This window comes from Elgaria multicarinata, chromosome 4 (genome assembly GCF_023053635.1).
Source record: "Elgaria multicarinata webbii isolate HBS135686 ecotype San Diego chromosome 4, rElgMul1.1.pri, whole genome shotgun sequence".
In the NCBI taxonomy this organism is placed as follows: domain Eukaryota; kingdom Metazoa; phylum Chordata; class Lepidosauria; order Squamata; family Anguidae; genus Elgaria; species Elgaria multicarinata.
The window spans coordinates 75,026,059-75,040,611 of record NC_086174.1 but is presented as its reverse complement, the minus strand read 5'-3'; the positions used below and the strand labels follow the sequence as shown (position 1 = coordinate 75,040,611).

General features: G+C 39.3%; 1 protein-coding gene across 1 annotated transcript in view; it reads left to right on the top strand.

Moving 5' to 3' along the window:
* The first annotated feature begins 439 nt into the window (after positions 1–439).
* Positions 440–14,553, top strand: part of ADGB (androglobin) — a 91,547-nt gene continuing 77,433 nt past the window's right edge. Inside the window, exons 1-6 of the mRNA XM_063125694.1 lie at positions 440–513; positions 8,164–8,341; positions 9,248–9,340; positions 11,524–11,595; positions 12,197–12,403; positions 13,733–13,872. Of these exons, the coding sequence (XP_062981764.1) occupies positions 440–513; positions 8,164–8,341; positions 9,248–9,340; positions 11,524–11,595; positions 12,197–12,403; positions 13,733–13,872 (764 nt within the window). The remainder of the gene's footprint in view (positions 514–8,163; positions 8,342–9,247; positions 9,341–11,523; positions 11,596–12,196; positions 12,404–13,732; positions 13,873–14,553) is intronic.

Genomic DNA, 14,553 nt, shown 5'->3' with positions numbered 1-14,553 from the left:
AGTTGAAACCAAACTACGGTCGTTGTGCTCGATTCGCTCGCACGCAGCCACCTGTGTAACTGTTTAAAAAGGGGGGGAAAAGAAAGATATCTCAAAGTAAACAGGAAGTCAGAGGGGTCGTTTATTACTATCTCTATGGGTGCAGAGTAGTGCCGCTCCATTCCTTGGCACCTCTATGGTAAAATCTAGGCTTTGAAATTAATTATAGTCCCTCTCCAGACCGGAAGTGCCGATTTGGGATGGGATGGTGGTGTGTGAGTGCGCTCCCTTTTCTACCTCTCCTTCGCCGGAAGTACAGGCTGTGTGTCATTCTTTACTCTTTTGTACCTCTGTGGCCATCTCAGCCCAGGAATGTCTCTTAGCAACGGAGTGGACGCTGATGCTGCCGCCGGAGAGAGACGGACTATTGCGGGGCTGAAGCTCTGCTAAAGATCCGGCCATGTCGAAGTTTCCCAAAAAGAAGGAGGTAGTGAAAAGCAACAACGTTCTTCAGGCAGGCCCACCCACTAAAGAGTAAGACTCTTTTATCTCTGAGGAGCGTCCTTCCCACCCCCACTTTCCTACTTTGCGGGGACCAAATACCCCCACCTTTTCTTGCCCCGCCCCCAAATTTCAGAATCCCCCCCCCCACACACACACAATAAAAGCCTTTTAAAAGTACACCTCTTTTTAAGGTAAGGGCTTACTCCAGGAACATGTGAAATAATTCTAGTGAAAAGAGTGTCTCTGGATTTGTGCAGAGTGTGTTATCTTTGCCAACTCCCGTTCACAATAACTGGGATAATGGGAAGAGCTTCCAAGGCTGGTAATGCTCCTTCCTGGTAGATATCGCTGTGCCTAGATTTATAATAACTAACGGTTGCTTATGAACATTTTTCTTGTTCACCCATGTATACTTTGACGCTATTTAGTGGAATTCTTTGTTTTTTGAGAATCTGTGGTGCCTGATCTCTTGGGACATAAAGCTCACATGATCCTTGAATGATTTTGCTTACTGGGTTTTAAACAAACTGTGCAGCATTTTTATTTATTTATTTATCATCCCTTCCTTCAGCTCAGAAGGGTGATATACATGGTTCCCCTCCTAGTTTAACTTTACAACAAAACTGGGGTAGATTAGGCTGAGATATTGCAACTAGCTTGGGTGTCATGGCTGAGTGAGGATTTGAACCTGGATCTTTCCACTCTATGAAGAGCCCTCCTTTCATTACACTACTTTTCCTAAAAGATAGATGCTGTTGACTTTTTCGTGTCTTGAATACTTAGCCTTTGCTATAGGAGTTGTGCTCTGCTCCAAGCAAACTTAGTCAGGATAATTTCTATGGTGTCCACATATGCATTAGGTCAGAGGAAGAGAGAGTTGCAGGACTTATTAAATAATCCAAATCTTTACTTTTCTTTCATTAGACTCACTGAGGGCTGATTCATACTTCACACTAGTAGTTGTGTTGCCATGTTTTTAGGGATTTTCATTGAGGGGAGTATAGAAAGAGGGAAGGATAGGCTCTTAATCAACTGGCAGTAGGTTCAGGATAGATAAAAGCATAATTAACATATGGTATTCATTACCACAAAAAAGTGTAATTATCTCATTATATTCGTTACCACAAAATGCAGTGATGGTTGTTTTCTTATATTCAACCAACCCATATGTGATACAGAGGGTTGCACTATATGCAGTGAAAGCTACCAGGTGCAGAACAAGTTTTTTGGATACTATCGGTGTGAAGAGATATGAATGCAATTTGATTGACAGGTTATTAAAGTTTTCTGTATGTTTGCCGTTCACCCACCTTACCATCATTTAAGTAAGGATTGTTGTGTAATCCATAGTTCTATTGTTTTAACCTTATGTGTAACTTTGATACAGTATAATAGTATTGTTAAGTTTTAAGTTTGTATGTGTTGCAATGATCTGTGGATTGAGCAATAAACGTTTGGAGTAGCTTTCTTAGATAGCTTTAAAACAGTTTCTTTACTAAGGTGTATAAAACATATTCAATAAGCTAGACAAGGAGATGACACAGCAGTCTCTAGGGTCCTCTGGGTGAGTTTTTATACCAAGCTAGGTTTTAAAAAATGGATCTCTTTGAGAATTCATTACGCTACACAGAAATAGCTTGACTTTCAAAAGCAATGGATAGTACCATCTTTATTGTTGATTTAAAGTCACATGAAGTTCCTGTACTTCAGTGTTAGTGGAGATAGCCAGCCTTTTTCATTTGTTTCCCGCTAACTGGGAATTAAATAAGTTGCTAAATCAGAAAGGTGTCTTGTACATTTCTTGGGCCTTGAATGCTAATATCTTCCCATGCAGAAGAAGGGCTTGCCTTATAGACTGGTCATTTGACCAGGAGGTATCTCAGAACGATCTCCCTTGAAACTGACAAGCTTTGCAGTTTTGTGGAAGTATTGGACCAGGCTCAGGCCAAAGATCCATCAATCACAGCACTCTGGATTTGACAGTAGCAAAATACCCTGGGACAAGTTGGGGATAGCCATTCCCAGAGGTTTGAAAATAGAAATTGCACTTTTAGCTATCATGCATGCTTGCCACTGATACATTAATCTTATATCTATTTATCCCCTCCCCTTTCCAAAAGCCACTTAAATGTTTTGCCATCTTGACACTTTCTGGTTTAGTGAGGTCAAGTGGATTATATGTAGTGTAACATATGAAGCTCTTGGTTAGCTTAAGGGGGATCTACACTACTGCTTTAAAGCGCTTTATAACAGTTTTGACAACTGTTTGGGCCCAGGACACACTGCATATACAGTTTTCAAAACGTTTTCAAAGTGCTTTAAAGCGCTTTAAAAGCAGTAGTGTAGATCCCCCCCTTAGTTATCCTGCACTCAACAGGCACACATGAAGATGTATGAAATGTTTGTGTGGTTATAGCATCAGATTAGAACTAGGGAGACTCAGGTTAAAATCCCACTTGCACATGAAGGTTACTGGGTGACCTTAGGCCAGTCACTTTACTTCACAGGGTTCTTATGGGAATAAAACAGGCCTGGGAGAACCATGTGCACTGCCTTGAGTTCCTTGGAGGGAAAGTGGAATATGAATGTAAAGAATAAATAAGTAATGTGTTTGCTTTGAAGATCCGTGGCTGTAATTTCAAAGGTACTGTGTACCATATAGAGAGTCTGTGGGACTGAGCAGATAACTGATGTTTCATTTACTTATCTAGCTTAGTCTTTCAAAGGCTTCACTTACTCCTGGTTCTCGTGTTAGCTAGTTCCCACTCTCTTGCCTTCTTCTCTTTCCTGTTTGATATTTTCTTTGATATAGTCATTATCTAAGGAGAAGCCCAGTTTTAAGGGTCTTCATTTTAAATTATATTTTTGCAACCAAATTGGTTTGGCTCTTGGATCCCCAAATAGTGGCTTACTCTCCATTTGGAGTCCCCATCTTTGCCTTGGAGCCTTTTCCCACATTGGAACAAAGACTGCTGTACACACTGTGGCCTTATATCCAATGAAAATTATACCATTATAAATTTTGTAACCAAAAGCTGGAAGAACAGGGTCAAGCCTTCATCCACTGTGAATTTCCAAGTATCTCAAACAAACCACTAAGTGAGGTCCTTTGTGTTCCTTTCACTTTGGAACAAGGTAATTATAACCACTTAAGCTCTATGGTTGGCATCTAATGGTGTCCTTCCATGAGTGGAATGGGCACTGTTGGTGGAGCAAATTACACACACACCCCCGCAGTCTGCTGTGTGCAATCCAAATCTACTTTAGAAAGTTGGGGGACAGGCTGAAGCTGATAGGGGGGCAGTGCAGGAAGCAGCAAGGGGGAGGAGAGCAAGGGAAGCTCTGATTACACAGGCAGAAATTCTGTTATAATGAGAGGAAAACTCCCATTGGCACTAATGTCAGCTTTCCTCCAGTTACAAATAGTAAGTGTGGGGAGGCTCACTTTCAATCAGGACCACAGCAGGGTCAAATAGTTAAAGGACCCATCACCCACACTGTGACCCTGATCCAGCCCCTCCCTCCCCGGGGTTCTGGCCATTTATTTTTTTAATCTTGAATTCCAGAGATAACCATGTGTCAGATGTCATGCCTAGTTTGATCCTAAGGGCCTCATCACATGACATTTTTTGCCATGGCAGCCCCGTTTTTTTTTTAATCAGTTAGTGCTCTCAGCTGCACTGCCCCTAAGTGAAACAGTTGTGTGACTGCTGGCACTACATACTGAAATGATTCACTTGTGACACACTCTAAGCTGAAGTTGTAAGTAAGTGTTAAAAGGCGGCTAATGCTGAGCTTAGTATGTGATTCTGTCAGTCATACAAGCAGCTCACCTTCGGGCAGTATGGCTGAAAATCAGTCTAGACTCACCAGAGTTTCCCCCCATGGGCTCAAAAAGTTATATAAACAAGTTTTGAAATTTAAATGCCAAGCAAGAATAATTTAATGCATATACCAACTAGAAGAGACTACAGCCATTCTTAGACGTGGCAGAAAATCTTTGCCATTATGCATTGTTTTCCCTGCAGTAAACCTAATATGCCAATTTTATATATACAATACGTAGCAAATATAAATGCTGAAAAAGAACAAATACTACCCAGAGATAAAGCTATTGTTTATAATGAATGGAGGAAGTGCATAGACAGATTTATTTACTTATTTACTGTATTTTTATAACATGTTTCTGCCAGAGCTAACAAGGGTAGCCATACACAAAGCAGATTGCTATAGTCTAAATGTGATAGATAATTGTTGCCATATCTGGAAAGGTTGCAGCTGGCACACTAAACTTAATTGTGCAAATGCACTCCTTGCCATCACTGCCATCTGACAATCCAAGGACAGTGCATGGTCAAGGAGCACTGCCAAGCTACAGACCTCAACTTTCATAGGGAGCACAACCAGAACAGGTTGAATCCCAATTCCTGTATCTGACTTCTACTGATCAACATCTGTCTTGTTTGGATTGAATCTCAAGTTGTTTATCCTCACCAGGCCCATTAGTGAGCCCAGTCAATGTTTAGAATATCAACTATTTCCTTAGTATTAGGTGACAGAGAGCAATAGACCTGGGTGTCATCCTTCTGGACATGACACAAAAGGAAAGACTGGAAACACTGCAATATAGTTTCCCAAGGCCCAGGCCCACCAAGCAGTTCAGTAGAATTCCATGGTTGATGGTATCAAAAGCCACCAAGAAATCCAGGAGGGCCATATTCCCCATATTCAGTCCTGGTATAAATTGCTCACCAAGGTGACCAAAGCCATCTAAGACCCATATTGAAATGGGTCCAGATAATTAGTATCATCCAAATATGTCTGGAGTTGTGAGGCCATTACTTTCTTTATACCTTGGCCAGAAATGGTACATTTGAGACGGATCTATAATTACTTAACTCTACAAGGTCATGGGGAATTTTCTTTAATAAGAGTCTTATTGCTGCTTCCTTTAAGCAAAAGGAAACAATCCCCTGCTGCAAAGTGACATTAATCATATCCCTTTACCATAGCAACCATCCTGCCTTGGCTGATTTAGTGTGTTTCCTTACTGTCGCTTCTCCACCCCTCCTTTTGTCCCTCATTGTTTTGTCTTTCTGCCTGGAGGGGAAAGAGGAAGTAAACAAAGACCACGTGGCCCATTCAAGGGCCGTTTGTATCATGCCACTTTTCCTGCACACAGCAGGAGATCACAGCACGTTCTATTTTTTTTAAACGTAATATTAAAAGGGATCCATTTTGCGACAGAAAAATGAGCGGGAGGTGCGCAAGAGGCAGATATCGTCATCTAAAAGACAAACGCCCATCTGTAAGTAGGCAGTAGCGAGCGTGCATTGAAACGCTTGTCTGATGAAACTCTCAATCAACTAAGAGGGATAAAGGTAAACAGTTGGTAGCCCTCATCACTCGCGACATCCTGGACACATCCTCAAGATCCACAAGCCGAAAAGAATCCAACACAACTGGACAAGTAGTTGCCAAAGTCACAACAATTTCAACTGCCCCAATATTGGAGTCCAAACCAAGGCAGGTCTGAGAGAATATCTGCAAAAAAATAAAGCAAATTGTTTACAGCAGGCCACTTACTGCACAGGCACCCTGATTCCAGAATCCTGATGAAGGAGGCTCTGCACTATACAGAAAAACATTGCCTGTCTTTCTGTGTGAATGCAACCATGGCAGAGAAATGAGCTCTCTTCGTTGTGCTCAACATCATGAAATAGATCTCCAGCTGGACTCTGATTCATGCTGAGATTTTCTCCATCAGTACTCTAGTCATCATCTCTTGTGGTTCATTGCCCTTTGTTCCGTGTTATTCCCTCTGTGGCCATTCACAGCTCTCTTCTCATTCTTGGCAACCTTTAAACCACTGGCTCTGCTGCCTTTTCTGGAATGAAATGCATTCTTTAGCCAGAGTTCCAGAGTGATGCCAATAACAATGCAAGAGACAAACTGCCAATGTCAAAGAGCATATTTTGCACATTACTGGCTACGTCCTTGGTCAGTTTCAAGTTCAGGAGATAAAAGTTTCCAGGGTCAGTTTCTTCATTATCAATAGATTGCATCACTGTAAGAAGAAATCCTTCAACCAATAACCTAATGACAACAATGAATTCTGGCATTGCTTTGCAGGTTGACCTTAACCATGTCAACCTCTAACATTATTAAGATGTTAGGGATATATGAAGCCCTTTCCGAAGCAGTAGTTGAATGAATGTCAGGTCAGGACAGCATATCTCTCTTTTTCTTCAACAATCCACCAGCTAAGCCTTCTGGCCCCAGATGTCAGGAAATATTTAAGTTTAGCTTCTGCTGAATTGTAGATAGTGAATTTAAATCAAGAGGTTGATGACAGCTTGTTCTTATCTATTAAGTGACATTTTTATCTCTAAAGACATATTCAAAAGAAACTGTTTCCCCCTTGGCAAAATAGGGCAATTTATTTCTCCAAGTCTTTTGGCCTAAGCTTGTATGTATATTATTGAATAGCTAACAGTGTAATCCTACACATGTTTACTCAAAAGTAAATCCCATTGGGTTCAATGGGACTTAGGTCTAGGTAACTTGGTATAGGATTACAGACAATTTACTAGAATTAAAGGTTTGGAAGCCTATTAGTTGTTGTTTTTTTAAAAAACAGGACTAGTCAACATACTGTTGTTTAAGTCTGAAAGCACATGACATAGCAATCTTGCTGACCGTAAGTAATGAGTTAATTAGTAAATTAATCTCTCTTTGTCTTTTTACTTTGTAAGCCTGGTGGTAGTGCCTCTCTTTTTCTTTTTTTAATTGACGTTTGCTACTTTGGGAGACAACAATTGCCTGAGAAGTAAGATAAAAATAGAGCAAGTAAATAATAAATAGATCTGGGTATAGAAACTACTTGTTATGGAAAGGAGTAGTTAAGAAAACAAGAAATGCTTGGCTGGCTCAGATCAAACGCCTATCTAGTCCTGTTATGCACAGTAGTCCACCAGATATCCCTGGGAAGACCGGAAGCAGGTCTTAAAGGCATTAGCCCTCTCCTGCTGTTCCCCAGCAACTGTTATTCAGAAGCATGCTGCCTCTAATCCTAGAAGTTTAAAAGGCAATTGTCTAATTGCCTTTTAAAACCATGAGCATCGCAATGTATGGTGGTAGAAAATTCCATCGTTTAAGGGTCTAAATGGAGTAGTGATAGGAACCTGAATGCAGATAACTAGACCTGAGGAGACATGGGTAAACCTTGGAATGAGTGGGGAGAAAGAAAGACTGAAGAGAGCAAAGAATGAAGCACAAGTATTAACTCTTACAAGGCAAAGAAAATAAAGTGACTTTTCCTTCCATGTATGCTGTGATCTGGGCATTTGGTTTTTAAGTTGCGGCAATATTCTTTCTTGTTCTGAAAGCGGAAGTGATAATTGTGTATGATCTTGGGGGTGCCTTACCTATGAGGGGCTTTAATGCTTGTATCTGACCCAAGGCACAGACCTTGGCAGACTGATCAAGCAAAGCATGCCTGAACTGCATTCCCATTGTACTTATACAGATAGTAGTGTAATGGGATTCAAAATGGAAAAAGAAATTGTACTTAGCAACATTACATCCAATTGACATTAGAATAAGCAAATGTGAAAGTTTATTGTTGAGTAACTCTCAAAATAAAATGCAACTTCTTTTCATGCGCACATTTTATTTCAGCCTTTGGTTTCTTTCTGGATCAGCCTCTTCTGTAAACCCTCAAGTTGCTTCACTAGAGGCTAGGAGGGGAAGATTTCCTATCTGGCCAGAATGGAATGAAGCAGACATCAACATAGAAAAGTGGGATGCAGGAAAAGGTGGAAAGGAAAAAGATAAAGTTGGAAGAAGTCCTGTTTTAGTAAGTTTGCTGTAGGAGACTGATCAATATATTTGTTAATACAGTATCTTCTCAAGTACACCTTTTAAAGCTTGGCACTCTCCTGGCTCCCTAACCAATCAAGTGCCAGTCTGGAGTTTTTGCATCTTGTATTGAGATTCTGCTCGTGCATCACCGATCTTCACAGGATTGATCTCTCTGGTTTTATGACAATGAGACCTAGGTTATGTGAAAGCAAGCAGTTGGTAAGTAAATTTGGGTTATATGGGGACGATCAAGAGAGATCTAACTGTTGCACTATATTTATGGTGCAGAACTATTGAAATATTTTTTTCATTATTCTGAATAGTTTGTGAAGACAGGATAGGATCCAGTTTTAAGTTTCACTGATTTCAACTAGAATGCTTATATCTGCATTTTGATCTGACATTAAAATCAAGGATTTAAAACAGGGCTGCATAAATTTTGGCTGGTCCTTGTGGCCAGGCAAAACATTGTAGGAATTTAGGGAGCTGCCTTATGCTGAGTCAGATCTACATGTTATTGTCTGGGTTGTTTAACCCTCGCATAACCCATGCTTGCCGGGTTCACATACCACGCCTGAAAGGAGATTGGATATGCACAATTATGGCCCTGCACGTGCCACAACTTCACCATGGCTTGCTATATTAGACATGCTTATAAGACATGACATGATTGGAAAGTCACCAGCTTATCTTTGAATTGTGTTGCCTCTATTAAGGATAAGCATATAGGATTGGATCCATACTTACTCATGCTTAGAGTAGAAATATTGAAATCAATGGGACAAGTTAGTAGTGATGAAAAACAGGGATTTCAGTGCTGCTGCCCTAAGCCATGACTTTGTCTGGATTCAATCCATAATGGTTATAGATATTAATTTTTTTATATTAATTCTTTATACAGCATGTCTTTGAAGATCCAGAAGGAAAAATTGAACTTCCTCCTTCTTTAAAATTGAGCACCTGGAGAAGGCCACAAGAAATGTTATTCAATAAGGTAAGAATACTTGTGTTAATCTGAAGAAAAGTAAGCAAATAAGAAACAATAAAACTAAATAAGAAACAATAAAACCAATAATCTGTTTAAAATATTGATCTCCTGTTTTTTGCAAAAGTAAATCAGGAACCAGCAGGGAATCGAACCTGTCGATCACCACCCTGCTATAACCAGGCATGTATCACCAGTATCAATTCAGTTATCTGGGAGTAAAGGAGCAGCATCCATCGGAGCAGATTTCTGTTTAGCTGGGGCAATCCATGGGGAAGGGATGAAAGGGACCCCTTGTATGTTTGGAAGGTAGGGAAGGGTGGAGTAGAGTGGGAAGGAGGTATGCATAACAAAGAGAGTCCTGCCATGGTTAATATCATTTCCATTGCTGCAGGAATAACTGTAGGGATGGGTGAGAGGCATCACATCCTGTTTGAGGACAGCTGTGTAACAAGGCCCCATATACCTGGTGTTGGCAGCAGCCACTAAAAGCTGCTCTTTTTTCTCTCCCCCACACCTCCACTGCATTTTTTCATTGTTTGAAAGTGTTTTGCAGTCTTGTCTGTTATATTTTTGATAGCTTGATACTTCGATATATGTAATTACTTGCATGGTATTAATTTGTCCTTTCAGTGCCAGGCAAAGGCTGTTTTAGTTCCCTTTTTAGTTCCTCTGTTACTTTTTCTTGGAGTGCCCCCCTTTTTTTCTTTGGCTGACATACTATTCATCACAGAGCTATCCACTTTATTGTTTTTAAGAACACATAATACTGTGGACATGTCTTCCTTGTGTGGATATCTGTGTGTGTGTGTGTGTGTGTGTGTGTGTGTATGAGAGAGTGGGTGTGCAATGATCCCACCCACTTTGGCCTCTCTCACTGCTGGTATTCAACTCCCCTTTGAGTCATGAAGGAATATGGCCCTTGGCCTGAAAACGATTCCAGACCCATGCCATAACTGATCTGATGTAGTTGGATGGCTTACAGGTAAGGACAACAAAAAAGAAAAGGGATGCATATTAATTTTTTTAAAAGGGGAATGTTCCAAATCTGCTTAAGAATAATCTGTAATGCAAAATGCTTATCTGGCCCATCTCAACACCATTTCAAGTATCAGAATCATAACTCCACCTACGTACCTATATTTTACTGAGAAGTGCCATTTTTTGTAGAAAGGTGTGGTACAAATTAAAGAAATAAATATTCCCCCAAAAAATATTTTGACAACTGAAAGAATATAAAATGAGCAAAGAATAGTAGCATAGGCTGTTTGCTTCGTAGATCATCAGCATTTGGTTCAATATCTTTCTAAACTAGATTGTGATGCATTATGCTCAAAGCACTTGGTGCAGCGCAATGCAGTATGGCTCAAATTAGCAGTTTAGTCCACAACAAATATATCTTCAATGGACTTGCAAATCCCCCAAAAGAGAATTTATAGGAACAGATACAATTTAAGATTGAAGGCAGTTTTCCCATCTATAACTCAAGTACCATTCTTTGCACCACCATGCTTATGACTTTGCTCATTGGTCTGCTGCAAGATTCCATTGTATATTTGTTTTGTTATTGGAGAAGCATTTGCTGTGTGTTAGGATAAATAAGACTTTTTAAATGAAGATATATTTACTGAAAAATAATGATGTTTTATCAGTTTAATATTCTTTTTGACTGAGATAGAACCATTCCTGCCTCATCTAAGGCTAGAGACAGACAGTATTTCTTTTCGGAGATTTCAAGGTGCAGTGACAGGGGCATCGTTGCCTGTGGTGTGTGTAGCCATCCCTCTGTCATACTTGTTCAAAGCTTTTTCAGCTTTTTGAAATACTTCCAAGCTGTCTTGCCAAAGTCTAACAGTGGAACAAAAGAAAGGCATGTATGCCCTAGGAAACAATTCCTCAAGCATTCATTTTCAACTCTTTTAAAAACTCTTGCTGGTCTCCAGGTTGAGACTTGTCTGTTGCACACTGACAATTCCCTAATATCTCATTGGTAACTTGGTTCAATGTCACAATCTTTTTCAAACTTTTAACCATGATTTTAAAAAAAATCAATTATATTTCTTTTGAAATATATTTTGTAGGATGTTAACAAGTTATTTCAAGATCCTGAAACATGTATAAACTTTAATTCTAATGCCATCAATAATTTTTCATAAACATTTTAATGAAAATAATGAAACTTATTTTTTTAGGTGCCTGTGATAGTAAAAAATGAAACTTGGTTTGACCTCTTTTCAGCCAATGAACATTTAATGAACAGTGAGGTATGTGAAAACCCACTCTTTTAATAAGCAATAAAGCATATCAGTTGTTTAGATAAATGGAAAAGGCATTTGTTATTACAAAAGAGGAGGTATGAGAAATAGGTAGGACCGGCCCTAACATGCAGCAGGGTGAAGCAACCATATTCAGGAGTACCTTGGAGGGAATCATAGATGAAGGTTGGAAGGAACTCCACTTCAGGCAACAGAATACCTTTGGCCACAGTAAGTGGGAATTTTTTTTTTTTTTTGTTACAGCATATCAAGCATACAAAATAATTATGTTCTGATTTAGATTATAATAAAAGAGCGTGTTACTTTTTATTATTCTTTTTTTGGGGGGGGGATTCCAAATTCCCTTAAATAGCTCCTTTTGCTGCCCAAATGTATATATCCTGTTTCTCCCAGACTTAGATTATGAGATTTCAGATATGGGCTTGTCTTTGCTTACTTCTCTGTGTATAATTTAGTTTATTAGCCTCTGAATAAATAAAAAATATTGCTATTATGTATTTTCTTAATAAGAAGAGCTGGAAATTATAGATTGTGAATAGAGCTCAGTTGACATTTGTAATTTTCTCCACCCACTCAAACCCTGCTTTAGCTGATGAGATGGATAATAAGTGAAATCTATGCCGTATGGAGACTATATAATGCAAGTGTTTTAAGTGCTGATGCTAAAGCAGCCAATGAAATGCCTCAGCTGTTGTGGAAGCCATGGGAACATATATATTCATTATGCAAAGCTGTCAAGGGACATATGCCATTGTACAACAGCTATGGAAAATATGTGGTAAAACTATACTGGATGGTAAGTACTTTTCTATCTTTTTATTATATATTAGCTTTGCATACAATCTTAATAAAATTACAGGACATTTTCCCCTATATAGCAATGCACCAACCCCCAAATTGGAGAACAGTGATTGCATATATATATATATATATATATATATATATGTTTTACTTAAATAAAAGAAGAGCTGAACAACAGGCAGAAAACATTTACATCATTACAATTTTCTATATAACCCTAAGTACCTATAGGAAATTCTTAATGTAAAGAAATACAATGTGTTATAGTGTGTGTGTTCTTGATCTGGGCCAATTTACAGAAGTAATCCGTATAAGCCCTCTATAATGAGCATTTTTAAAGAGTTTTTTGTAAGTATCAGAGCCTTATCTAGCCTTTTATGAGTACATCCTATATATGTATTTTAGGGAACCAGGGTTGGCCCTCAGTCCCTGAAGGGATTCCATTGTGATCAGTAAGAGATGGGTATAGCCCATTGTTAGAGAAGTTGTACCACAAATGCATTCTATATAAATGCCTGAAGCCATTTGAAGCAGCTTCCATGCTCAAGGCACATATACAACTCTCTTGTTTTCAGGTCTCACTTAAGTGTTCTAAAATGAGCAAATGTTCCTCTCTTGCTGTTTTATCAGGGACATATTGGTTGGGGAAATAGTCTTCAATAGTATGTTCGCATTTAATACTATAGTGGCAGTGCACATAGATGTTGTGGATGGATTATACCGCTTGGCTGCTGCCACTGAGATGTGGGAGGAGGCCTATGCAAGAGAGGCAGAGGCAGGCTAGGCCTGCATAGTGCACTTGGCACAATAGCAGCAACTGGAGAGTGATGTGATGGTTTGCACAATGTGCAACTGCTGAGTAGGGATTGGATATGCAAAGTGGCTCCTGTGGGTTCTGCAGCTCATCGTAGAGGAGGTTATCCCCCTCCCAGTTTGTTGTTCAGTGGCATTATCCGTCCAGCACACACTGCACCCCCAAGTATTTCTACTATATAACTGTAATAATGATAAATAATGACAAACTATGTTCTTCATTATGCTTTTATAACGTGAGAATATTTTAGCTAGTCATTTTAGTCCTTTAAAGCATATTCTTCCCTTAGCAAAAGCCATATGAATTCTGGCACCTGAGGAATAGCTCATTAATACTTCACAAATGGTTGCCAAAGTACTAGTTGTACTGTTGTCTGATGGAATCTGCTGGTTTTTCAAATTTGTACTCCCTATTTATTAAGGTAGTAATGCGGGTTAGATTGTTGGAAGGTCACACCGATTTTTATACCAACTGTATTTTTCATTGCCACATCCCTTTCTCTTTTTATAGGGGAGCTGGCGAAAGATCATTGTGGATGATAGCATACCTGTCAATGAGGACAATGACATGCTGCTTCCAACTACAACATGTGAAGTTGAACTTTGGCCGCTGATATTAACTAAAGCCATAATTAAACTAGCAAACAATGAGTATGCTTTTAAAGTTTCCTATGCCTGTTTTGAAATCAAAATAGAGCAATAAGCAACAAAACCTGAATGTAATATGTAGGATGAATGTGGGTGTTTTTGAAACTTGTCATAAACAAAGAAAGAGCCTCAGATGCATAGAAGGCATTGTTTGTTTGTATTCATGAACAAAAAAAATATTGGCTTTGATCTATTAGACCCCTTGGCAGAAGGAGTGAAGGTCTCCGATTTCATACTTTCATGCACACATGCAACAACTGCAGCCTCCCAGGCTACAGTGAATACCATTCTTGATGGCCCCTACATAGGACGCTGCCCTAGGAGGTGCAGAAGCCCCATTCCATGTGTGAAACTTCCCGTGCAGTTTTAAGTTCCAAGAATCTGTTTTGTTCAGAGGTGTAACTGTTACAGAATTCTTTAACAAAACTCAGGGCCACCAAAGCAAGGAAATGATTGCAAAGTTTGGAAATATTCCTGGTGTTAGAATTAGAACATTTTATAGGATATCACTGTGTATCTTGGCACTGTGTTAGTGATTAGAACACTAACATAATAACCATAGCGTTAAGTTTTGTGGCTTTGCCATCCCGCATATCTATCCCTGTTGACCAATAACTCCATTATTTTATGCTTCTTTCTTACTTGGAATTTCAGGTGTATAGAATTACATAGATTTAGAATCAG